This window comes from Pavona decussata, unplaced genomic scaffold (assembly GCF_977016875.1).
Source record: "Pavona decussata unplaced genomic scaffold, jaPavDecu1.1 SCAFFOLD_119, whole genome shotgun sequence".
NCBI lineage: Eukaryota > Metazoa > Cnidaria > Anthozoa > Scleractinia > Agariciidae > Pavona > Pavona decussata.
Window position 1 is genome coordinate 200474 of NW_028145533.1, and position 26165 is coordinate 226638.

Genomic DNA, 26165 nt, shown 5'->3' on the forward strand with positions numbered 1-26165 from the left:
TCCGCCTTCTGAAATATCGAAGAAAACCAGGGCGGAAAAACACATCAAAACAAACCAAACGACTGATGAATCGATCCAAACAACATCAGATTTTACCTTGACTGCATATCGTCAATATAACGCATTTACGGTGACTTCAAGGACCTTGAAGGTCTCATCGCGGACAATTCAATATCGATAACATGTCGGACCTTGGAAACTCAATTCCGCAGATGTCTACACGATGTTGTATATTTCTCGCCATGTTGTTTATTCCACCAGCAGGTATGTATAACTTTCATACCGTCATTTTATTTTGCCAACTGCGAACAAACAAGATAAATGAGAGGAGCTGAAAAGTTCATAAACTGTTCGCTTTATTATTGGTAAATTGGACATGATTGATTGTCAGCTCATATGGTGCACCACATTGGAATGCATTATGATTTCCTCGTGTGCCCTTGTTCCCCTCCTGTTCTTATGCCAAAAACTGTCTTGTAACGTGAGGAATCGAAACTCCACTTGGTTTGGTTTATATAACGTTTGTTCACAGGACTGTTAACAATGCCCAGAGTCTATCATTTAATAATTGGAATTTGAATGAAATTAAGTTATTCAATAAAACAATTTTCCTTACTTGGTTGATCAACTTGAAAGACAAAACTTGTTAAGAGAATACGGTCAAACGTTTTCTCTCACTCAAGAAAAAAAATCAATATTGAAAAGATACCTGCAGTTAGTTGAAGTTCGTAATTTATGCTCAAAATGTTTTACAAAGATCCACAGTAAGATGATGTCACGCAACGTTCCTGGTAAGTCATGATTATGATGATCGTGACTATTAGGCCCCTGTACAAACTTCATAAAATTGTTTTGCATCTGAACGCAAAAGGTGATGATTTTAGCGCGGCAGATAGACTCAGTTATATTATTTTGTTGATAATTGCATTCAATTCAGATAGAATTGAAACAGTATGTGTAACTTGTGTTATCTGAAATATGTTGTTTTTGTCTCCATCTACCTATTTTTAATAAAATACCCTGTTTATAGAACCCTAACACTTATCAGTTGTATTTTATAGCAAGTCAGATGACGTTCACATCAAAATATGAAGGAAATACTGTCACAGGATTGATTGGTTCCTCCTTTAACTTTACCTGGAGTTTCTCTGGTGATGTCATCCTAGTTGACTGGGGACTCCCTTTAGCTGGTGCAAATTTGTTTGAAAATGGTAAGAGATTGGTTTCCTTGACCAAGGCAGTTTCAGTCCCTTTACCAGTTCCCGCGGCATACGCTGGACGCGTTAGTGGAAGACGAAGTGGAAATGCATCTTCTGGCCTGGCTGTCTTTACACTTGCGAGCATTACAAAGGGTGATGAAAGATTTTATGGCTGCCGTTTAAGCCCTACCTCTCCTGACGATTCCACACTGTTTGACACAGTGTACCTGTTTGTTGGAGGTAAGAATGTTGGTAAAACGTCTATTTGCAACTTAACTTGTTAAATTCATTGTACGTTTACTTATTTTGTTGGTGAAACTTGACAGATCATGAGTACTATAAGTCTGTGCGCGAAAAATTCTTTTTATCTGTTTGTATCCTAAAGGGCGATCTGAGTACAGAAATAGTACTAGTATACTGGCATAATGAAACCATCAGATCGTCTGCCATTTGTAAGCAGTTTAAGACCTGGATATGCAGTCTTGATCTAAGTAACATCTTAGCTGGATGTAGTAGGTGCTACCTTTGCAATTCGTATTGACGGTTTTAATTACAAGATTGTAGAATTTTGACAATTATGAATAGAGTTTTAGTAGTTGGTATGTTAGTGAGTTATCATTAATTCGTTCTGTATTCTATGATTATATTTTAGAAAGTTAGGTGTCCCCTACTAGCAGTGGGAATCCCTTCTGCTAGATTGTTGCTTGACGCGTTAATAAAGTCATTATTATTATCATCATCATCATCATCATCATTATCATCATAATCATCATCATCATCATCATCATCATCGTCGTCGTCGTCGACGTCATTATTATTATTATTATTATTATTATTATTATTATTATTATTATTATTATTATTATTATTATTATTATTATTATTATTAAAACGAAACCGTCAAGTTTATATCACTATAATTGCAGAACTGCCCAGCATTACATTTACCGCCGCAGCAAATTCCACTTATAGTGCGGGCAGTCTTTTTGATATCAGCTGCAACGCAACTGGTAAACCAAGTCCAGACGTGACGTGGATACATGATGAGCAAGTCCTGAGCTCTGGGTCCAAAGCAGCTCATCTGAGTTTTGGTGCAATCAGCAAGGCGGACGCAGGAACATACAAATGTAGGGCCAACAATTCTGCAGGAACTACAGAGAAACAGCTCAATCTTGTAGTTAACTGTAAGTACTATACGTGAGTTATTGATGTCTATTTGAATTGCAAACGTTCATTCAATTAGTTCATTCACAGGTAATTATATGTATTTAAAGAAAAAATATTTATGATTGGATCACCCTAATTCGATCACTGTTTATCCAAAATGTTAAGCAGCTTAATCCATTAAATAATGTGATTTTAACAACTGTCTGTGGGCCCAGATTAACAGATTAAATTTCCAAGCTGCTTTTCATTCTGTGACCAAATTTTCTTTGAACTACAAAAGTCATTGAAGACCGTACAATTATAGTCAAGATACAAAATGCAAATACAAAATAGAAAATTATTATAAAACCCAAAGTACAATATTACTTCCCTAAATCATGTTGTTACTTACGGAAAGAACTAAAATTTCTTGACCGCCTTGCTTGCATCTCGAAAATAAAACTACAGATATTGCACTAACTAAAAAAAGTGTGCCGTGTGACGTGTGACGTAACAAACTTCCGCTAAAGCTATGTTGATCTGGGATGAAGCAGCTTCAGCGTTTCCCAAGTGTCCTTAAATTACAAGAGTTATCAAGTCAGATCGCCCATCCTACCGATCGAGGAAATTAGTTTCTCGTTTCATACTTCTAATGAACAAATTTCCGTGTTGCTGTACCACGTCGATGAGATGCGTTCGGTAAAATTAATATCTACAGAATGCTGTGCCTTTCTTGGAATGTTGTTAATTCTTCGTGCAGCAGGTATGTATATGTTTTCTATCACTGTCTATGTTTTAACTGGCTTTGATTCAAATAGTTAAAATTAAAAAGCTTTTAACGTTTCATACTGTTGTTCCACGCTGAACGAATAATTTGTGGCGAGACTCAAAGTATTTTACTAGGTGCTACCGATAATTCTGTGAGGCTGACAAGAATCAAGTACTTGGATGGAAAGAAAGAAACTTTTATCTTACAATGTAAATGCTATAGGTGGTTTGCATTGCCGCCATGTTGGTGGAAAAAAAACCTTTTGCTCACATACTTTACATATAAGTAGAAGTTACTCCCAGAGGAGCAAAATCTTATTTTTCCTGTTCACCAACATGGTAGCCATGACGTCACATGCAAACTATCAATAGAATGACTATATTCTGCTTTCATGTGCAGGGGATCAGTAGAAATAATACCGACGTTTAGTCGTACGCATAACCGATAATATTCAGTGACTTCAGCTTGTTTTGGTGATACACACCAGTAATGATGAAATATTTAATTTTTCTATCTTTCAAGCTAATTCATCTGCATTGCAGTCAACAGCCGGGGAAACCATTGACTAAACTGAAATATATCGTACAATTAACACTTCTTGTTCTGCGTGAAAAGAAAGTCAGTCAACAGGAGTCGAACACGCGACCTTCTGTACTACCAGTTACAGAACACTGTCACTAAACACTGAGTTACAAAGAGACTTGTTGTGGTCTAGAAAATTTATGTATTCCATATGGCATGTATTCTTCGCATTGTGTACGAGGAATGCATGCTAGTTGGTGGGGTATAATCTGGGTTGCTTCCTTTCTTCCGGTCACAAAACAAATGAATTTTACCAGTGCGAAAGTCATTCCACTTTCATGGTAATTCAATGGAAAATGTAACAAAAGGAAAATCATGCATCGCAACTTGTAGACAAAACAGGAAAGAGATTTTCTCGTTTATCTTTATGATATTTTCTTGTAGTTTTTGACAGGAAGTTTGATGCAATTCATATCGACATATCGAGGGACAATCGTGACAGTATTGCTTAATTCTTCCGTGAACTTAACCTGGGGGTTTTCTAACGATTTTAATGGTAACGACGAAGTAAGATGGGGTCTCAAACAAGATGGTATCAATATGTTCATTAACAACGGTGAACTAGTAGTTTTAGATCCATCGGGAAATCCAAGGTCTATTCCGAACATCCCTGCAGACTACAAAGGACGCGCGTATCTGGACGTCTCATTGGTAATAAAGTCTCTGGTCAGGCCATCTTTACACTTAGTTCCATTAGAAAATCTGACGAAAGATTTTACGGCTGCGAGATTAATCCACTCACTGGGTTCGATGATGTACATTTCGACCATGTGTATCTATTTGTTGCAGGTAAATACTTGTTTTTTGTGTCATTTTTGGTGAGTCAAGGTGTGGAATTAAAACTAACGGAAGAGCGAAACGAAGTTTTTATTTTATGTTTGCATGATTACACAGTGTATTCTCAGGATTTTCATGTTTAACAACAGACCCGCAGATTTACTCTTCTGTTTTTACTCCACAGAGGCGCCAGGTGTCACTCTTTCCACTACAACCAATGCAAGATTCGTAGAGGGCAACTACGTTAAAATCAGTTGTAATTCGACAGGTGAGCCAGATCCAGATGTACTATGGATCCACGACAAACGAGTAGAGAGTTCTCGCTCTCAAGTGGCCCATCTCACTTTCAGTAAAATCAGCAGAGCAGATGCAGGGATGTACACATGCAGGGCGAACAATTCTGTAGGAATTGCAGAGAAAAAAGTTTATGTTGCGGTTAATTGTAAGTGTTATATACTAAGCCTAGGGAAGTTAATACCACAGGCTGAAGTAAGAGGGTTTTTCCTCTTACGTTGTGTTATCAGATGCATTACTCTGTTAACAGTCAGTTTCAAAGCTAAGTCTTAACTATTATGTCGTAATCATTCTTCATGCCTACCAAATGCAAAAGGTTAGACACAAAGATATGCCTAGCCCATAGGACGTTTATAAGCCTATGGCTTAAATCTTTCAAACGAGAAATCACATAATGAGTCGAGTTGACTAGTGCATTGGTTGGATCGTTTCTTGGACGACCGGACAGCAAAAGCACGCCGTGGCAGACTTGTGTCTTATCCAATCTATTTATTCACAACTTTAACTCACTTATACACATGCACACAAAAAATTCAACAAATAAAAAGTCAGTTAAACATCTGATTCATTCTATCTTTCACATTACAGGAATTAAGTCCGACTCTACTAGAAACCCAAACTTCAATAGTTACAGCCATAATGTGGAATAATCTTGACAGCCACCTTTACAAAACTCCCATAACATCCCTTGGTGGACCTTTACAATCCAAAGTAAACAAATAAAAGAATTCAAATTAGCTTGACAGAACTTAAAATCGACTCAACTTCCGATGGGATGTGAAATGACAAAATTAACACCGATTTTGTTCGCAGAGAGTTGTAAAAAGTATCAGATCTGAAGACAAGGCCCATTAGCTGTTTTAAAAAAATGTTGTTAATGACAATGCATGTAAATGGTGAACAAAAATAGATATCACCATGACCTACGTCAAAGCGCTTGACCTGGCACGCCACTATGAAATTTCCCGTGTTATTTGATGCGAGAGAACAAGAGTTGCATCCATGACAAACGGTGCTTTAATTGCTTACATTGGAACAACATCCAGCGATAAAAGTCGTTCAGAGATACACAGAAGATATCAACCACTGGCTACAAGACACCAATAAGATGCGATCTGTAAACTTACGGCGGAGGAGAAATGAAACCGACAGATATGCTTCCCTCATTGTGTTCATGTTTATTCGGCACGCAGGTATGTGAAATATATTTCTTAATCTGCTTTTCATTGCATTTTATTATGGATAGTTTATTTTAAACATCGAAGTATTCTAAAATGCGTCCTTTGTCAGAGGGGAGGTCAGCTGAATGAAGAGAGGTTCCTAAGTTGCTATTCTTTTTTTTACATTTCTTCTCGCAGCAAGCCAGATGCAATTCACATCACCATATCAAGGAAGAACTGTAAGAGGATTGATTGGTTCTTCTGTGAACTTTACTTGGACCTTCTCGGGTGGTTCTGATGGTATCGCTGGAGTTTCCTGGGGATTGAAGAAAGATGATACAAATAGCTTCATTACTAATGGAATACTGGTATCAATTAACAATACAGGGAGTTTCATGCCTCTTCCAAGTATCCCTTTAGATTACAGAGGACGTGTAACTGGAAGACTTTTGGGTAACAAGTTTTCTGGGCAGGCCATGTTCACTCTCAATTCCATCAGACGCTCTGATGAGAGGTTTTATTTGTGCAGAATATTTCCAATAAGCGACTTTGAAGTTTCCAAGTCCGACCATGTGTACTTCGTTGTTCAAGGTAGACCATAATTTTAATAAAGCCATATCTAGTTCTATTTTATTGGATAAGCATTTTGCACTGAGCTTCTGACTAATCAAATGCAGACTGAGATAAGTACAGAAATATATGGATGTTAAACCAATTTTTGAATACACGAAAGAAGACCTCAAAAACTTTAAATTATCATCCGTTTCAGCACTCATCCGACCCCATCTTTTATGGTTTCTATTCATGATGCCCATGTTTATTGACTTTTTGTTTTAATAAGTGAAGCTGAAATTCTTCCATCTTCCATCTTCCATAGGCGAATCGCTCGTAAAAAATGGAAAAACTGAACGCGGCTGCGCTTCATGAATAGAGTTATTTTAGATATTCTTTGAGTAATCGACGGTACCCGTTCTTTTATTCACAGAACCACCCAACATTACTCTTCCGACTGCAGAGAATGTAGCCCTTAATGAGGGGAGTCCTCTTAATATCAGCTGCACAGCGACTGGAAAGCCAGACCCAGATATGACGTGGATTCATAAAGGACAAGTAAGGAGTTCAGGATCAAAAACAGCTCATCTCATTTTTAGTGCAATCAACAAGGCAGATGCAGGAATGTACACGTGTAGGGCCAATAACTCTGCAGGAAGTAAAGAGATCAAACTAAATGTTGTTGTTAACTGTGAGTAATTATTGATATTATGTATTTGGTAAAAAATGAGACAAACAATGGGGTTTTTCGTATTTTTATCTCCCGTAATTATGTTCTTCAATTTTCGATTAGCTACTTTACAGTTGTTTTGACCTTTAGGTTGAATATATAAATGACTTCTGATCTTACTGACTCAGTTCAATTTGTTTTCCTTACCGGCTACTTGTAGCCGAATTCGCTTTTCGGCCACAGCAGTTCGTGTGCCCTTTAAGCTTCCAAGAAATCATCCAGCCCCATGATTGCCCATATTTATTTTTACTCATAAGTATCCTCTAATCTCTCGAGGCGGCCTACATTAATGACCCTTATCACACTGATGGTATTTCGCCGGATCTAATGTAGAACTTCTTTTGTCCACTTTTTCCTGTTTTGCTTGGACACGACACTCTTTCAGTTTCCCCGAAAAAAAAAAAGCGTTACAAAAGGTTATTATGAAACAAGTTCCGGTATTGATGCCCCCGAAGGCTCTAAGGCAGCTAGCTATACTTGAACCGTAAAACTACAGCTGAGGTTTAGTTTGGCGATTCCGATACATGTACACTGTACGACTTTAGAGTAATAGAAAGATGTAATGACTATTTAATCCATTTTACCAGTTTCATAAGGTAAAGGATACTGTTTAAACGAATTTCAAAAATAGACATCAGTGATGACCTTGTCCTTTTGATTCCGGTTTAGCATAATGCCACACAGGATTGAGAAACCAATTCCCATTTTACGAAACGCATACTGAGAACTTATAGACACAATTGGTTTCGTCCAAAAAACGCTAATGTCTCGCCAGTGCCTTAAGCTTCAGGACTGTGTTCGTCGTTTCAGTAAGTGATGAAGGTGATTATCTTATCCAAGAATTGATCGCTCCTTCAATTAAAGACTTTACTGACAAAAACAAAGCAAAATATAACAAAACCGAGAGAACCGGAAAATCCTTTACTGATCTTTACTGACACTCACTTGTGATGAGCTCGGACACGTTAGGCTATTTTTTGAAAAGCTGATTCCCACTCGTGCTAGTTGTTATCTAAGAACATTGGCGATAAATAATTGACTTGAGACTGATTGGCCGCGGAAACAACCAGCTTCTGTTAAGAGTGCCACAAATGGCCTAAAGACAACCGAAAACTTGTTGAGCTACAAAACTTTTGTTAATAGTTTGAAGCTGTCGTTACCTTTAATGTTACCGTTATCTTTAGTTCCCTTGTATTGCTTAACCCGCACGACCTCAGTTTAAATATAGGGCCTGAAATGTATACATTGTTTTATTCACTTTTTTTCTTCAATTGACAGTTAAAATTGACAATTGATAACAAAAATAACTGTCGGCGTGACCTCAACACTTCCACTTAAGCATTGCGTCACGAGACGATGAGTTTTCCGCGTTGACCAGCTGCTATTGTAAAACAATCCGCCGTTCGTTGTACCGTTTCAATGATATTAACATCTTCAAGTTCAGTGAAATATTTCGTCTATTGCGTTCAGAGACAAGATCGCCTCACTGATTGACTATCTTAGTTAAAATGCAGCTCGCAGGACCACTTACTGAATGTCTTGCTTTCATTGCACTGTTGTTAATTCCACCTTCAGGTATGTATGAGTCTCGATTTTCTACCTTACGGCTACTTCATGCAGAGAATGGGTTTTCACCGTAGATTATAAGCCTAACGAGATGTATGAAATAGTCAAATATGCCCCTTGAGAAAAAGTTTAATTTGGCTCTTACCGTTTATGCCTTAATGAAATATTTATCACGTGATATCCAGGGCCCACTTGCATAGACAAGTCATGTATGACCTCTAATTTAATATAAGGCGACAGTGGAAATATTAAACAGGTAATCGATAATTGTCAACTTCCGTTGTGGTCGTTTTCTGCAACTAGAGCTGTTTATAGTTGTGTTCTAATTTCCAATTAACTGCGCCTTGGTTATATCACTACATGCATGTTCTTTAACTAAAGCTATTTTTATCCGTGCGTTATTGCATCAAACACAAACGTAATCTTCTTAGCTTATTTGCCATTGATATTTTTTTTCTATTGCTCTACATCTTAAACACAAAAAGCTGTAGTTCCACTAAAAAGTGATTTTTGAAAACACTGGGCAATTCCTTAGTTCCTCAAGCCTTCTTATCCAGATTCAAAGTTTATTTAGATAAAAAGAATATTTTTATTACACGCCTCTAGTTTTCTTTTGGTCAATTAATATTATTGTAGCAAAAGAGTTATGTTCACATCAAAATAACGCGGAAAACGCCTTAGCAGGAATGATTTGTTATTTTTTGTTTTGTTTTGAGTGAACAGAAGTTTCTGTTAACTCCCATTAACTCCCATTAAATAATCATAATTTACAAAATTAGTATCCTTTAGCCTGTGTTTTTTGGATAAGGCTTAATTGTTAATAGAGTTTAGATGATATTTTGTTAATGTCATTGCAGTGAGTCCACTACAGTTCATATCAAGATACCAAGGAAGCTCTGTGTCAGGATTGCTTGGATCTTCTGTGAACTTCACCTGGAGCTTCTCTGGTGATCCTGATGCAGTTGATTGGGGACTCAAAGATCCCAACATTAACGACCTTAATAAAATACTAGTATCTCTAATCAAGGCAGGATCAGTGCCAATAGTTGTTCCACCAGCTTACACTGGACGTGTGAACGGAAGTCTTAGTAATGACTCCGTCTCTGGCTATGCTGTCTTCACACTAAGTAACATCACAAAAAACGATGAAAACTTTTATGGCTGCAAGTTGAGATCTTATAATGGTCTGATACCTACCATTAAATATGACTTCGTACGATTACTTGTTTTAGGTGAGTACATGTATGTAGATAGTTATTAGTTATACAACTAAACGGATGAAAGAAGGAGATATTGGTATATGTAAAGTTAAACGAGGACGCGAATTTTCAAAACTCGATTATCGTAGTTTTTTTGCCGTTTCTTGTGGAAGCTATACTTATTTTCAACGTGATGCAAGGGAACTGAAGTAATATACACAAATATTTTTGGACGCCAGTGCATATCTTGTGACACTTCTTGTCAGATGTACATGCCATAAAGTCTTTTCTATGTTACGATTGGCTGTCAATTAAATAAAGGAAACCTTAGCTTAAAGAAAGAATGTTTTTTTATTTTTCAAAGGTTGTTTACAAAGGCAAAGGGCTTCATTGAAGAAATTATGTCACGTGCACGTGATAGTGGCCATTTACTTGGAATGACCTGTCGATGAAACAGGAATAACTGTAATAACATCGATAGTAAATACAATTAAGTTGAATTAGGGACAGTTTTAGCTCGAGAATTAATAACCTTGTTTAAATTTAGCGCCTTGATTTTGCAGAAAAACCAGTCATAACTTACTTCACTGGAGTAAATACAAGTTACAATGAGGGAAATACCCTTAATATTTCATGTGCGGCGACTGGTAAACCAGAGCCAGATGTGAGGTGGATCCATAACGAACAGGTGAAGAGCTTTGGACCCAAATCAACTGATCTGATCTTTAATAACATTCGTAAGGAGGATGCGGGGTTGTACACGTGCAGGGCCAACAACTCTGCAGGAAGTATAGAGAGAACACTATTTCTCTTGGTAAACTGTGAGTACGGAAATACCTTTTGTTTTCGTATGTAAAGTACTTCTTATCCTGTCGAGCCAACAGTTAAATAAACAAGACATGTACAATGTACTCGACTCACTTTTATGCCTTGACTATTTACCTTGTTGGGAGCATTTTCAACATTTGAAATCGTATCCATTGCCAAGTGTGTGCAGCTTGCGTTTGTACTGACCTGAAGGTGACGCGGTATGTCGATGTTCAAAACCTCATTAAATCATGTTGGTGTGAGATATTTCCTTTAACCACTAAACAATTTAAGGCTTGTTTAAGAGGAGCATAAGATTACAAAATTTCTGTCCAGTAGCCGGTGTTGAAAATGGAGGTGGTCCAATTACCGTGGTTTTCGTGCCACCATTGTGTGTCAGCAAAGTAATTAAAAGTAAAAAAAAAAAAAAAAGTACTTAAAAGTAGACGTGAATTCATACATCAAGACATATGCATAGTGGCTAACAGAAAGCAGTAAAAGTTTTCTAAATAGAAATCAGGGCGGCTCCAGAAGATTCAGAAAGAGCGGGCCAAAGAAACTGTGCCGAGAGGGCAAGCCACCTCCCCCCCTCCCCCACACATTCGTGAAGATTCTGCTCTATAGTAATTCTGGGAGCATTTGTGACCAAAAGCTAAATCCGCCACTGGACATGGTCTCTTTTTCGCTTTGTTTGGTAACCGCCATGAATTCTCATCTAAACATCTGTTCCTTGCTGATTAAAAACCTGTTCAAAAGGTTCCCAGATGACGTCAGTACAGCATCAGGCTTTGTAGTCAACTTGATAAATTCCCCTTGCTTTAAATCTGGCTGATTAACTATCAGTTATGGGATTAATGTACATGATGTTTAAAGTTGAATCTGTCGCTAAGAATTTAACGATATCTTAACGGACCTTAACGATATTCAACTAATCTGCTTCAACCCCAAAGGATATCCATTTTGAACCCTTAGTCGGTTTTCAATTCACTAAACTCACTGTTCTGAAGTGAATATGGCATAAACGCTTGTTGCTGAACATCGTTTTTCACATATTATTATATTTTAGAGAATGTATCGATAGAGCCGGCATGTTGCTGAAGCTAAGATACAAATGTTCACTGAATCCAGCCCAACTTCATATCCATCCCTTCCGAACTGAGAACAGAAAACGGGATGTTTGAACAGATTTAGCTGCTGAAACGGTTGCTATAATTCCATTTTCTGTTGGTCGGTCTAGAATTAAGCATCCGCGGCATCACTACATGCGAAGGCGCAATACAATAGAGGAAAATTTATTGGCTTTTTGCTATCAGTCTATGAAGGCCTTGTACTTGCAAAGGAGATTATGGAAAGGAATTCATGATCTTCAAATAATGCCTTTCATCTTTTTGGATTTATAAAGCCCTTGTATTACAACTTCTACCTCTTGTAACGTGTTGTTTGCCATGGCATTCCTCATGAAATGTTTAAATGTACATTCATCAATAAAGTCTAATTTGTTTAACAGCTGTAAGTGTAATTTAATTCCGTTTCGGTTAAATAAATACGGCTTTTGGTGGTACAAGTGTCTGTACACATAACCTATAAATTCTCACGTAATCAATGCCAGTCAGAGAGCAGCATTGAATCTGTTTTTTCCTTTCTTTTATTAGGCAATACTTCCAATTATTTCCAGCTATTTCACAAGGGCGCGTTGGTTATGAGAAGATAAATAGCCAATGAGGCGTGTAGCGCCGATTTTGCAGCCATAATTATCCCATATCCATCACTGAAGCGTAAATTGAATAATAGTTGTGTCCAAACAAAAAATAGACAAGAAATACTGCTAATATCTTGCTGTTTTCAACAGGCAAGAAAGCCTCACGCAAAATTTCAGGACAATGCCTTGCGGTGAATAGCAAATATTATTTGGACTTTGAGCACCCAGCAGCGAAAACACGCCAAAAAATATTATATCCCCTTATTTGTTATATACTAACAGCTGATATGCGGCCATGGCTACTTCGCTAATGAAAACGCTGCAAATGCATTATCCAATTTTCCAGTTTCTTGTGATAGTTATATTGTCAGATTACGAGAGTTATTGATTAATAAGCAAACTAAAACAATAACTACCAATTCTGTAAGGGTGCCCTTGCTTCATTTGCGACAGGTAATTTATTTCAGTTTTCCCCCGGCAACAGATACTGCTACCATACAGAACATTACCTCCTCCGTATCCAAGTCATGGATTGGCCAGAAGGTGACGTTAAAGTGTGTGTCAGATGGTTTTCCCACGCCAGCTCTCACTTGGAAAAAAGCCAATGAAAGTGAAATAAAGAAAGTAACTGCCGAGGAGAACACGGTGACAATTGTTATGAGGGGAGATCAAGATTTTGGACTTTACACCTGCAAGGCGGATAATGGTGTTGGTGCTCCTTCTATACGAACACTGCAAGTGCAGCAGATTAGTAAGTAAATGCATCGCTTAAGTACAATTGTCGAAGCAACTGTAAATACATTGTAGCGAAAGAACAACCTTAATTGTAAACTAGTGCACCTTATATCTGGATGTTGCTATCTTAAGGACGGTGCCTACTAATACAGAAATATTTTTGTGCGGTTTATGACTATGCAGAAAAAGCAGATCTTAGCAAGGGCTATTGAAATCCAAAAAGAAAATTCGGGGTAACCACGCATTTTTCAGAGATAATTAAGCAACAATATTTCCAAAAACCGCCAAAATATAAAGCAATGTATGGCAGTTTTTCCTAAATAGAAGCTTAATTATCTCGGAAAAATGCATGGTTACCCCAAATTTTCTTTTTGGATACCAAGAGCACTGGCTAAGTTCTGCTTTCTCCGCATAGTTTTAAACCGCGCAAAAATATTCCCGTATTAGTGAGCACTACCCATAGGAACCCGAGTATCTCGAGATGCGCAGAACGTATGCGCAGTAACAATAGTAGGAACCGTCCTTAAATGCACCAAAATGAAAGTGGCTCGATTTCAGCTATTGCTGCATCTATAAATTAGATTGACGGGAAAAGCAACACAGACGAGTTAAGGAAAAGCGGTGTTGACTTCAACCAGTCTTCAACCAATCAAATTATTCTCGCTATTTAAAGTGCATCTCTCATTAAATTGCGTACAGGGAGCAGCTAAAACATCACTGAGAATCATTTCCCTAGTCTATGTGGGATAGCCTTATTCTTTGATGGTCGGCGTTGTATCCATCGATGCAATAATAATGGTAAAGGAAGGCGAATTTTGTTTTTAGTATTGGAAACAGGTTTTAAATGTGGTGCTTTACTTTTATTCAGAGGCACCAGGGTCCCCGAGCATCACATCAACAGACGCAGACATCGAAGCCTCTTCACTGACAGTAAGATGGACTGCACCAGCTGATGGAGGGAGTCCTATTACAGCATACCGAGTGGTCATACTGCAGGGTGACAGCGAAATAATTAATAAAAATATCACTGACCCCGCTGCTAGAGAAAAGTTGATTGAAAAGCTCAACAGAAACACCAACTACAATGTGAAGGTCTATGCCAGGAATTTTGTGTTCGAGGGAGATGCTGGTCAAAAAGACTTCAAGACAAATTTTGAAGGTAAGCATTTCAATAAAAATATTTAGGGTTAAAATATGATACAGTTTCACACAGAACTAATAAAACTTTGAACAATATCTTAACTAGAAAAGGCCAAAATGTCTAACCCAAATAGATGAAATGATCAGTAGTAACATAAAATTCATTAACTATAGACAAGTTGCATTTATGCAAGCCACTGATGAAAACAACCTCTCATGGAAGCACTTTATTTTACCCGGAAATTTGATATTTATGTTGTTTTTTTTTTTCTCTAGGGGTCCCATTAGCAGCAGATATCATCGACTTGCCCGCTCAAACAAAGGAGGTGGAAGTGGTGATCAAATGGAATGAGCCGCAAAACAATGGTGCACCCATCACACAATACACTGTGTACCAAAGAACTGTGAGTCACGATGGTATACCATCGCCATGGCAAAAAATAAAGGTCATCACTGACGTGTCAGTTCGTCACTATGCTGTTCAATTGGAGAAAGGCAAGAAGTATGAATTTGTGGTTACTGCCACAAACAAGTTCGGTGAGAGTTTTAAAGGAGAGGAAATGGTCAAAAGAATCAACACCCAAAGCGGTAAGTCTTAACTGCAAATAGAATGTCCCCAGCGAGTAATGGATAGAGCAAACCACGTGACCTGCAAATAACTGCCTACAAATAATGGACAGTTCTGCTTGTACCCAATACTGTCCAACCGTGTTTTCTGCTCATGCATAATTGCAGGCAAGCTCTTGTGTGTTTGACGTCGACAGAATATATGATTTAAATGAGAAGGAAGCCATCTGATTTCTAACATTACTCTTGCAAAGCAGCTCGCGCTTACCGCTTCCCGAAAATAATTATGAAAAACAAAGAATTATTGAACTCGGTTGTCGCAAAATATCGTGCCTTTTCAAAGTCTCGAAGATCAGTTATTTGCCTCAGGCTTCGGCTACTGACAAATCACGATATTTTGCTCAACCTCGTCTAATAATTGTTAAATATTTGGTCTTGCATGTAGTGGGTGGGGGAGGTTCTGATGCAAACTATTACGTTGTGCGTTAAGATCCACGATGCCATGTTGTTTTAAGAGCGGCTGCCTGTCAGAATCGAGAACTGCATTTCAGCGACCACTTGGTCGAATTTCTGATATTTTGTCTGAAGATACCCTTGGATTAACTATTTTCGAAAATCATATTTTAAAGTTCCAAGGTATTTTATTTTTTGAGAAAATTGCAAGAGTTTGAAATGCGGCCTAGGTGCGTCACGGGCCGATGAAAACCGCGAAAATTTAGGTCAAAGGGCGAAGCCCCCTTCACGGTGTAAAATAACCCAATGAACTTGAAACTTTACAAAAACCTAGACCAACCATCTTACAAGAGAATTAATACAATAAACATTCCAAAATCGCTGGCTGGTTTCTAAAGCATGCAGATTTGTGTACGCTACTCAAAATGGCCTTGAAACTAATGCCCATTTTCATTGAAATAAAAGTGTTTCTGGTATGTCATTTTCTCTAAATTAAATCTCATATCTCGAAAGACGAAGAAAAGAACTTTTTTTGTGCCAAGTTTCAAGTTCTGATTCAAACTCTTTCCCACTCAAGGAAGATCGAATATGTGTGCGATACTTGCGGCTCGCAATTCACGTCACGAATTAAGAGATCAGAACCGATTCACAAACACTTGACATCTGGAGCCCGTGAATGTTTCCAAACATCACGTATTGGGCCCTAAAACTAATCAGACGAACTGAAGACAGCCATTCAATGTTTTTCGATCCCAAATTTCTTTCCTACTCTGCTCTAAAATAATATAGTTATTCCGGTCAATTAGCCTACGAAACATGTGCAACAAATTTGCATACCATTTCGATGTCGCAGGAAAAAGTAGTGCAAATCATACTTTACAGCTCCTTTATCTTCTTAAATGAAGTAGTCGATCAGTAAAATGGAGAAAAACGTGTGACTTTGTTCCTGTTGTGTTGTTTTGAGTGTTCGTGTTTGGCAGGGACGGCTCAAATCAATAAGCCAGTGTGACACTGATCAACTGTCACTCGATATTTCCTTCGGTGATGTGGGTAACGCGCACGTGATCCTGGCCAGGCATTTCGGTGAGGAATCTTGCGCGTACAGGGCACTTTTAGAAACTGTAAAATAGTGAAAAGTACTGCTTGTTGGCCAAGCTACGACTACCCTGGTGATGAAAACCTTTTCAAGCTAAAAGACTGTACAACAGATGCGAGAGCCCATCTTGCCAGCTTTGATTTTTTTTTCGCGAAAAAAATTCAAGTATTAGTGTCCTTTCGTTTGTTAACTTCAATTATACATACCCTGGAACGTCGCTTTTTTTCGCGAAAAAAAAAAAAAAAAAAAAAAAAAAAAAAAAAGGAAAGAAACATCCATAACCCCCGTCCTCAAAATTAAAAATATGAAATCTGTATATTTGAGAGCATAGTAGTGAATTCCCCACCGACCACCAACCCGACCTTCCCCCTCCCCCCTAGCTATAAGCGTTAATAATATTGTGGTTATTGTTTACTTTCCTAGACTGTTTTCTCGTTGTTCCTTCCAGTTTCTTTCAACTCTGTGGAAAAATAGTAACACGAAATCTGAAGTTGGAAAATGACTAGGCGAAATACGGCCCTCACCCGCACGTGCTAGTAATAAGGTAGTTACGGCCCTCACCCGCTTGCGCTAGCAATAAGTTAGTTTTTGTGGCCATCACCAGACAGACCAAGGCTGGCAAGATTCCAATCTTCACGAAAATTGAAAGAAACTGGCAGGAACAACGAGAAAACCGGTTTAGGAAAGTAAACAATAATGACAATTGACGCTTATCGCCAGGGGGGATGGGGGTGGGTGAGGTCGGGTTGGTCGGTGGGGAACTCACTACTCTGATACCCTCAAAGTTGCAAATTTTATATTTTTAATTGTGGGGATGGTGGTTATGGATAGATTTTTTTGTGCAAAAAATCCACGTTCCAGGCTCTGCATTACTGTAAGTCAAAAAACCAAAAACTGACACTAATACTTGAACGTCGATGTTTTCCCGCGGAAAAAACAAAGGCTGGAAAGGTGGGCTCTCAGATCTCTTGAACAGTCCTTAAGCTCGAAAAGGTCATCATCACCAGGGTAGTCGTAGCAAGCAGTACTTTTCTACAAGCGTCCTGAAGGCGCAAGTGCCTGGCCAGAATCACGTGCGCGTTACCCACATCAGCAAAGTGAATATCGAGTTACAGTTGTTCGGTTTCACATTGGCTTACTGATTTGAGCCGTCGCTGCTAAGCACGAACACTCAAAACAACACGATAGGAACAAAGTCACACGTTTTTCTCCATTTTACTGATCGACTGCTTCATTTTTTCTCCATTTTACTGATAGACTGCTTCATTTAAGAAGATAAAGGAGCTGTAAAGTTTGATTTGCACTACTTTTTCCTGCGACATCGAAATGGTATGCAAATTTGTTGCACATGTTTCGTAGGCTAATTGACCGGAATAACTATATTATTTTAGAGCAGAGTAGGAAAGAAATTTGGGGTCGAAAAACATTGAATGGCTGTCTTCAGTTCGTCTGATTAGTTTTAGGGCCCAATATGTGATGTTTGGAAACATTCACGGGCTCCAGATGTCAAGTGTTTGTGAATCGGTTCTGATCTCTAAATTCGTGACGTAAATTGCGAGCCGCAAGTATCGCACGCATATTCGATCTTCCTTGAGTGGGAAAGAGTTTGAATCAGAGCTTGAAACTTGGCACAAAAAAAGTTCTTTTCTTCGTCTTTCGAGATATGAGATTTAATTTAGAGAAAATGACATACCAGAAACACTTTTATTTCAATGAAAATGGGCATTAGTTTCAAGGCCATTTTGAGTAGCGTACACAAATCTGCATGCTTTAGAAACCGGCCAGCGATTTTGGAATTTTTATTGTACTAATTCCCTTGTAAGATGGTTGGTCTAGGTTTTTGTAAAGTTTCAAGTTCATTGGGTTATTTTACACCGTGAACGGGGCCTCGTCCTTTGACCTAAATTTTCGCGGTTTTCATCGGCCCGTGACCGCACCTAGGCCGCATTTCAAACTCTTGTAATTTTCTCAAAAAATAAAATACCTTGGAACTTTAAAATATGATTTTCGAAAATAGTTAATCCAAGGGTATCCTCAGACAAAATATCAGAAATTCGACTAAGTGGTCGCTGAAACTGGCAGTTCTCGATTCTTACAAAACCCTAAAGTGGCCATAAATTATAATGCAAGTATTTCAGGACCATTAAGTATAGTTGGTAAATAAAAATAGAGACGAGGAAAAAGATTGTCATCAGTTTTGCATTTATTGCAGATGTACCCAACGCCGTGAAACAGAAAGAAATAACAGATGCTGAAATAACATTCGAATGGGAAGAGCCATTCAACAACGGAGCAAACATCACACAGTATTCCGTTTACCAAAGAATGAGCAATCATGAACGGTGGAGAACGCTTAGAGTCATAACTGATATCTCCAAACGTGAATATGTTGTTAAAGTGGAAAAAGACAACGAGTATGAATTTGTGGTAACCGCGACAAACAAGCTTGGCGAAAGTCCGAAGGACAACATTGAGACAGTGAAAATGTCGGAAGGTACGCCTTAAAGTTGATACACTATTTGATGCTGTGGATTCTATTTTTCTGACACAGAAAATTTTGCAGGTGATTGAAATCAGCGTCCAAAAGAGGTTGCAGAGGTTAATGACGGGGATCATTACTACGTCGCTTCTTGGCCTGAGCTCAGCCACTTATCAAACAGTCTCAGGGGCTGTTTACATGGAGGGAGGAAGATCCAAGCACTAGGAAGATCCAAGAAGGCGGAAAAACTTTTCGTTTGCTTTACATGCAGAAATTTCGGTCGAAGTGGTTACCAAGTGGAGAAGGAAAAGAAGAATAACTGTCGGCCTTAAGCAGCTGAACGCCCGGCTGCCGCCATGTTTGTTCTTTTTGTCCCAAGTACTAGGATCTTCCGAGCGAAAGTAGTTTACATGGTGCTAGGATCTTCCTAGTGCTAGGATCTTCCTATTTCTCAGCTAGGAAGTTCCTATCTCTAGGAAGATCCTAACACTAGGGCCAAGTACAACTTTTTGCATGTAAACTGAATAGAGAAAACATATGGCGTTAGGATGATCCGTCCTCTAGGATCTTCCTAGTGCTAGGATCTTCCTCTCTCCACGTAAACAGCCCCTTAGAATTTGCTTTTGTAGTATAGTCATGCCAAATTAGCTTAAATACCGTGAACTTCAGTTGTTTTCCACAACAACTAGAACTACGAGACATATATCCTAGAAAAATCAGTTATTTTACCAAGAAAAGATAAATTAAATCAGTTACTGAACCTTTATTGCAGTACCGAACATTAGTGTAGCGCATATAGAATTTTGAGGGCAGTTAGATAAGGCATAAAAATAATCAATGAGCAAACCAAACAATCGCGACTGCGAAATTGTGTCTTTTCGGCCACACTGCCTACCTCGACGATCTTTTCAGTAGACTTTTAGCACCCTCGTAACATGTTCCTTGACGACAGTGTTACTTTTGTTTTCTCAGTTCTCACTCTGCCGCCGGAAAGCAAAGCAGGTAAGAGGAATGATGTAATATATAACTTTTCCTACCTCGGTTTTGGAAAAGAAAAAAAAAATCATGTGGCTGCTGGATTTTACATTTTCTCTTACTCCTTTAATCTATTTTTACGAGATACGCATCTCTTCTTGAAGAAACGAGACAACTTTATTGAATGTTACTCCTTGATTAATTTTGTTAACTACCATCGCATGCTAAAAAAAATTGTGAGAGGAAAGAGAAGCCCCAAAATGTATTCCTGGTTTTGGGGAAACCCAAGAAGTCTTCAGATCCTCGGTTTGGATATCTAATCATGAATACTAAACACGTACCGCCTACTGAATCTTCTTAAATTCAATCACTTTTGATAAGGCTTTGAACCCGGTAGTCACTCCACTATTTTCTTGGTTTACTTTCTACCATCCAGATTCATCATTTGGCAAGGAAAAGCTTTTCCATATCATTTACATCAGTGTCATCGTTGTACTGTTGGTCTCTGTTCTTACATTGGTCTTTGTGCTATGGAGAATGCGAAGCCGTTTAGGTGAGTTAGACATTACTATAGCCTATGTCCGTGCTTTCTGAACATTGGTCAAGACCAATGCCGCCAGACTGAGTTAAATTTTCGTGAGAGCAGTACCAGGAACATTGTGAATATGGTGCCTTCAGTTGAGGATCAATTTAGAATCATTCAAAAGTATCACCGGTTTTGTGGCGAGCTGGGATATGAGTTGAATAAAGTGCATATTTTTCGACTAGGATGTTTTTCAAACTGACAAACTTTTTAAGGATGATAATATTTGTAGTCTTTTCACATAAAATTGTTCTTTCTGTTTCAGAGATGCTAAAATTAAAGCGGTAAGTGTTTACTTGATAGTTGAGTGACATTCTGCCACTTTTCAAGTTCTCCTTCAAGAAATTTTAGAATCTGCAATGTTCATGTTCTGAACGTACTTCTCGTCTTTTTCTTCAGTAAACGTGAATCTAGAATCGGGGAGGAACACATAGCTATGGTAAGTGATCTTTCATGACAAAGTGGGCATAAAAGAACGTGAAAGAAATATGCTGTTTTCATCAGCCCTATCAAGAGCCATTGCAGCCTACTATGCAGCAGCAGCATTACAATGTATATACTGTCAGTACACTTTACGATGTTGTGTTAGCCGGATAAATGGAGAAGGATTAAAAAAGGTGATACTATTTACAACTTAATCGGAAATCAGTTTTAACTGCCTAAAACGTTTTCTTAATTTTTCTTCACCACAAGGCTTCTATAGCAAACCAGGAGGAGGCTGACGTTCAGCCTTTAGTCGCGGAGGCCAACTGTGAAGAAACCAATTATGCAACTCCAGGGGGTGAAGATTATATGCCACTTCATCCCTCGACAAGAAGTTGGGAACTCAATCGAGAGCAAGTCAACGTCATTAAGATCATCGGTAAAGGAGCCTTCTCTGAAGTTGCCAAGGCAACAATATGGAATTTCCGTGAAAGCCAGAAATACATCACGGTGGCGGCAAAAATGCTTAAAGGTAAGTTGATGGTAAGTACCTGTATATATTACTATATAACCATCTTTAATTCACGTTTGGATATCTTTTCCTTGTGGATCCTCTCACTGGGAGCCATGCGTTGTGGAATCGAAAACCATATTTCTGCTACTTGCTTTTATAAGGGAAATACGATGCATGTAATTGATAAGTTCGGTCATGCTGCCACACTGAAGCAGGTAAAGTCGTTCGAATGCTTAGACATACGGTTGTAGTACTCGTACTAGAACCAAACACGTTCTCCTAACACCTGAATGGACTTTTTAGCAGAAACATCTAGACGCCACTAAATTAATGATCTTAGCATTATATGCAGACGGTAGATTACACACCTGTAAAGTTAACTGTTTGTCACCCTAGCTAGCTTTCTGCCCAGTCAAAGGAGTGCCATGTACTTACAATATCCTTGTTATTGTTGTTTTCCGAAGCGAATGCCCCGGCATCAGACAGGAAGCATTTGTTGTCAGAACTGGAGTTGATGACAAAACTGAAACCTCATCCTCACGTGATCAAACTGATCGGATGCGTCACTGAGAGCGGTAATGAAAATACCGGTTTACATTTGAGCTTATTTGTAGAGAAGTTTGATACAAAAATGGGTCCGCAATGTGTATATGTGAATACAACAGCGGTAGCTTTTCAGCACAAATTAAACTATAATCGATTGTGTTGTCGTGCAAAAGAAATCTTATTATACCAACCACCTCCTCGGTGTTTCGCCTTATTCGTCTATTAGTTAGGAATGAGAATTTATGTCTTTTAAACTGGGGTCAAAGTGACTCATCTTATTAAACGCACCATGGATCGTAAAAATCCATACCCGCGCGCTTTATCAGAAAGTGCCATAGTGACGTCAAACATTTGCTTTGTTTGCAAGAAATTCCGAAGCGGTATGATCACATATTTGCTTGGAGCCTGGGCCCTCGGCACAAAAACTGTTTACACGATTTTATCGACAGATTAATTCTACTAAAATTTGAAGTCTGATAGAGATAGTAGAACTTTTTAGATTTTTTGTGCCAAATACAGGCATTACGTCTAGATCTTGGGAAAGGGAAACTTGTGGAATAATAAAAGTTTAACTTACATGCAATGTTCTAATCTTGTCGACATGTTTCATTTTCTTGTTGTTGTTGTTTCTTATTTTATGTGGGTGTCCGTAAACATGGGGTTGTAAGGCTAAAACCAGGACTTCGTAATCCGTGTTATTCTTGTTGCACTGCTCAGCTAAGCATAGACCCTTATAACTCGGCGGCCATGTTGAGTCTCGTGAGAACAAAAAGCTTTGTTTTCGCACGGCAAGTTTCGGCTTGACACGAATTCAGTGCGAGGTTGCCGCGCAAAAAAAAAAGCTTTTTATTCAACCTAGACTCAACATGGCCGCCGTGTGATAAAGGTCTATTGTCCAAATCACGCAAGTTTTACCCTGGAGTTTAAGATCCAGTTCATCCTGTTTAACACAGATCCGCTTTTGGTCCTAATTGAGTTTGTGCCTTTTGGTGACCTGCTTGGTTACTTAAGGAAGAGTCGAGGACTGAACGACACGTACTATAAGGACCCGGATGTAAAACCGCAGACCAGCCTGACCGCAGAACAGTTGATGAGGTTTGCTTGGCAGACTGCTGATGGAATGTGTTACTTGTCTTCAAAGAAGGTTGGTTTCAAATTAAGTCTGTGAAAGTCTGAATGGTCAACTTTCAAATGAACTCTATCAGCAAAAATGACAGGCGGAGATTGTTACCTTCAACAGTGAGAGCAGTGGCTGATTGAGTTTAACTTATCCATATACAGAAAAACTGCAGCTCAGCTATCAGCATGATACTTTCTCGTCGTGTTTTGTAATTCCCTTCGCACATACTCGTCCGTATTCAATATCGTGTAAAAACATTCACCTAAAAATTCATATCCATTTAATAAACATTAATTGAACGTGCTTGAATTAAACCGATTCTTCTAGATTATCCATCGCGACTTAGCGGCGAGAAATGTTCTTGTTGGTGAAGGAGAGAAGTGTAAGGTGACAGATTTTGGGATGGCAAGGAACTTACACCAGGATGATATTTATTCCAGGAAAAGTAGGGTGAGTAAGAAAGCAATCAATCAATCAATCAATCAATCAATCAATCAATCAATCAATCAATCAATCAATCAACTAATCAATCAATCAATTAATCAATCAATTCAATACTTTGTTTATATTTAATGAAATTAGCTTAAGTTATTGTAACTATTTCTGGCGATTATTTCTTTATAACACTACAATCTGCATACACGTCACAACAACAAAACTATTAGTTCTATTAGGCGGTTCATCGAGATTCACTGTCACATGTTTTTTTGTTGTGTGGTTTGTTTATTTTATGGTGGACTTTTCCTTTTACTTCCAAAGGGTCGTTTGCCTGTAAAGTGGACTGCTTATGAAGCTTTGCTTTTTGGAGTATACACAACACAGAGTGACGTGTAAGTTATTTGGTTTGCTACTAAACGAGGTTGGTTCCCTAATTTAACGGTTCCTCTTGCGTAAAGTACAGGAGAATTTTTATCGTACTTGGAAAGGATAACAGTTAAACCGTGGCCGGCATTCAAATAAATAATTAAACAAACAAACAAACAAACAAACAGAATATCTGAGGTTGCAATACTTAAACGAACTCTATTGGCTTTCCTTTTTGCAGGTGGAGTTATGGAATCCTTCTGTACGAGATTGTTACTGTAGGTAAGTTGATTATGGTATCGGCAAGTTAATACACATTACCATCTCCTGACTTTCAATCAAAGCAAGCAAGCAAATGAAAAAATCCACCACACTTCAAACTCATGGCATTGTGTAATAATAGTGTATGAACGTTTATCTTACCTAGGCGGCTGTCCATATCCAGATATAAACGCTCGACAAATCGCCCAGAAACTTCAAGAAGGATACAGAATGCCAAAACCAACTCACGTGGACAGCAAACTGTAAGGACATCTCTTTCATTTTTATTTTATTTAGCTTGGCCACGCGAAATGAGAAAAAATCCAATATCTTGATAGAGTTTGGTGGTTCAGCTTGCTTCTGATAATGTTATTTGTACGGATTAGGTATGAGATTATGCTGAAATGCTGGGAAGAACAACCAACTGATCGACCCAAGTTTGAAAAACTGAGAAAGACAATGAAAGAAATGGAGAAAAATCACAAGGTAAGAAAACAATGTTATGGGGCTTCCAGTGCAAAATGCTTGATTGTTGCCCTTGTTTTCCATCTATCTTTCAGTTACTTGTTTTGTATACGCTTTCATTGTATACAAATAGAATGCATTATGAGGATCTTCTGGTCTGTTCCAAAACCCCCAAAATGTTACGTCTATTTACCTCTGCGACAAGAAAATAAACTTCTGTTATAACTCAAGTATCCTTGTGAACTGGTTCGTATTGCACAATTTTACTGGAATTGCTGACAAAGCACAGTGTTGATAACACGAAATAATTTAGCCTGAGATTTTCATTCGAGTATCTAAAGGGACACCCAGGCCTTTTGAGGTAAGTCAGTATGATAAGATAAAAGTTAAAGTTCCTTCCAATAAGGTGTAAAAAACGTTTTTTTTTTTTCAGACGTATGTCAACCTTAGCCAGTATGACGAAAGCCTTTACGCCAACGTCAAAGGTCTGGAAGATGACTAGCTAACCGAATCCTTAGAATTCAGAAAGTCAATGCGTGCAGACTGTATGGTTTTTCATTCAACGATACCACAGGAGAGGCCTGACTCGAATCAATGACTGTTACTTAAAAAACAAATTAAAGCGCGGTTGTTCCTAGGCTTAGGTTGAAAACATTGAACCCTTGTAAAAAAAAGCTTTTGCTTGCTTTGTTGAATAGGTTTTTAAAGTAAATTCCCCTTAGAAAAAAAATTCTGTTATTGCATTGCATAAAATGCATCAAATGAATTTATATCAGATACTACGTGTTTTACGGAGAAGCTAGTCTTACAAGTTATTAAAATCTTTCAAATGACAGAAAATTTTCTATACTTATCCGTCTTTGTTGTGAAAAAAAAAACGACCCGAAATAGATAAATATATTTTTGGTGTATTACATTGAATTGTTATTAGAATTACCTCAATAAAGCATGTTAATAAAATGTTAGAACATATAGCTTTGTTTCTGGTCTTGTCTGCGATTGAAAAAAAAATTGATGGATGTGCGTGAATTTGTCTTTAAATAGTAAATCAATGAATAATGGGTAAATAGACAGTGGAAAAATAGACAGAAAATAAAAGAAAGAAATGATGGAAAGATAGAACGGCAATCTTCTGTCGGCCGATTGTTGAGAAGCTTTGCTGGGAATGTGACCAACTCATGGTAATCACAATATGATTGTACCCACTTACTCGACCCGTGCCTAGTATTCTAATGCTCTGCATTCCACAAAGGCCCCAATTTATAAAATTGCTTGTGCTTTTTAAAATTGGTTATGCCTCGTCAAGCACAGAGGAAGACAGAGATACTACTCGTCTTGACTTGCGGAAATTCAATCATTCGCCATAGTGTACGTCTTCTTATTAGACAACGAGATCTAGTTTTCGAATTAAACAATAGAGTGTTTCTGACAAGGAGCTACCGGTTTAATATTTTTCCCTGGGATATTTGATGTTTTTAACTGGCTTGCTGAAAGAAATTAATAATTAAATAGAAAATTTTTAGT

General features: G+C 38.2%; 1 protein-coding gene across 6 annotated transcripts; it reads left to right on the plus strand.

The window, feature by feature from the left end:
* Window positions 1–26076, plus strand: LOC146469732 (uncharacterized). 6 transcript variants are annotated; one of them, XM_085122873.1, is made up of 22 exons: window positions 5451–5960; window positions 6126–6518; window positions 6913–7170; window positions 9633–10007; window positions 10538–10795; window positions 12965–13231; window positions 14084–14374; window positions 14632–14943; window positions 18684–18965; window positions 19923–19952; window positions 20362–20478; window positions 20774–20792; window positions 20908–20947; window positions 21202–21463; window positions 21910–22020; window positions 22945–23135; window positions 23439–23561; window positions 23871–23941; window positions 24157–24197; window positions 24343–24439; window positions 24563–24662; window positions 25075–26076. In XM_085122873.1, the coding sequence occupies exons 1-22, from the start codon at window positions 5876–5878 to the stop codon at window positions 25141–25143; spliced, it is 3792 nt and encodes a 1263-aa protein (XP_084978999.1). In that variant the 5' UTR covers window positions 5451–5875; the 3' UTR covers window positions 25144–26076. The 6 variants fall into 6 exon arrangements, with proteins under 6 accessions (XP_084979001.1, XP_084979004.1, XP_084978999.1 ...); XM_085122875.1 differs by lacking the exons at window positions 5451–5960; window positions 6126–6518; window positions 6913–7170; window positions 9633–10007; window positions 10538–10795 and adding exons at window positions 1–264; window positions 1062–1439; window positions 2126–2383; XM_085122877.1 differs by lacking the exons at window positions 5451–5960; window positions 6126–6518 and having other exon boundaries at window positions 7022–7037.
* Window positions 26077–26165: the final 89 nt, after the last annotated feature.

Coding starts and splice junctions, on each gene's coding strand:
- LOC146469732 (XM_085122873.1), top strand. CDS start 5,876: ATGCGATCTGTAAACTTACGGCGGAGGAGAAATGAAACCGACAGATAT. Junction 23,562..23,870: donor TTTATTCCAGGAAAAGTAGG/GTGAGTAAGAAA, acceptor TTACTTCCAAAG/GGTCGTTTGCCTGTAAAGTG. Junction 24,198..24,342: donor GTACGAGATTGTTACTGTAG/GTAAGTTGATTA, acceptor TATCTTACCTAG/GCGGCTGTCCATATCCAGAT.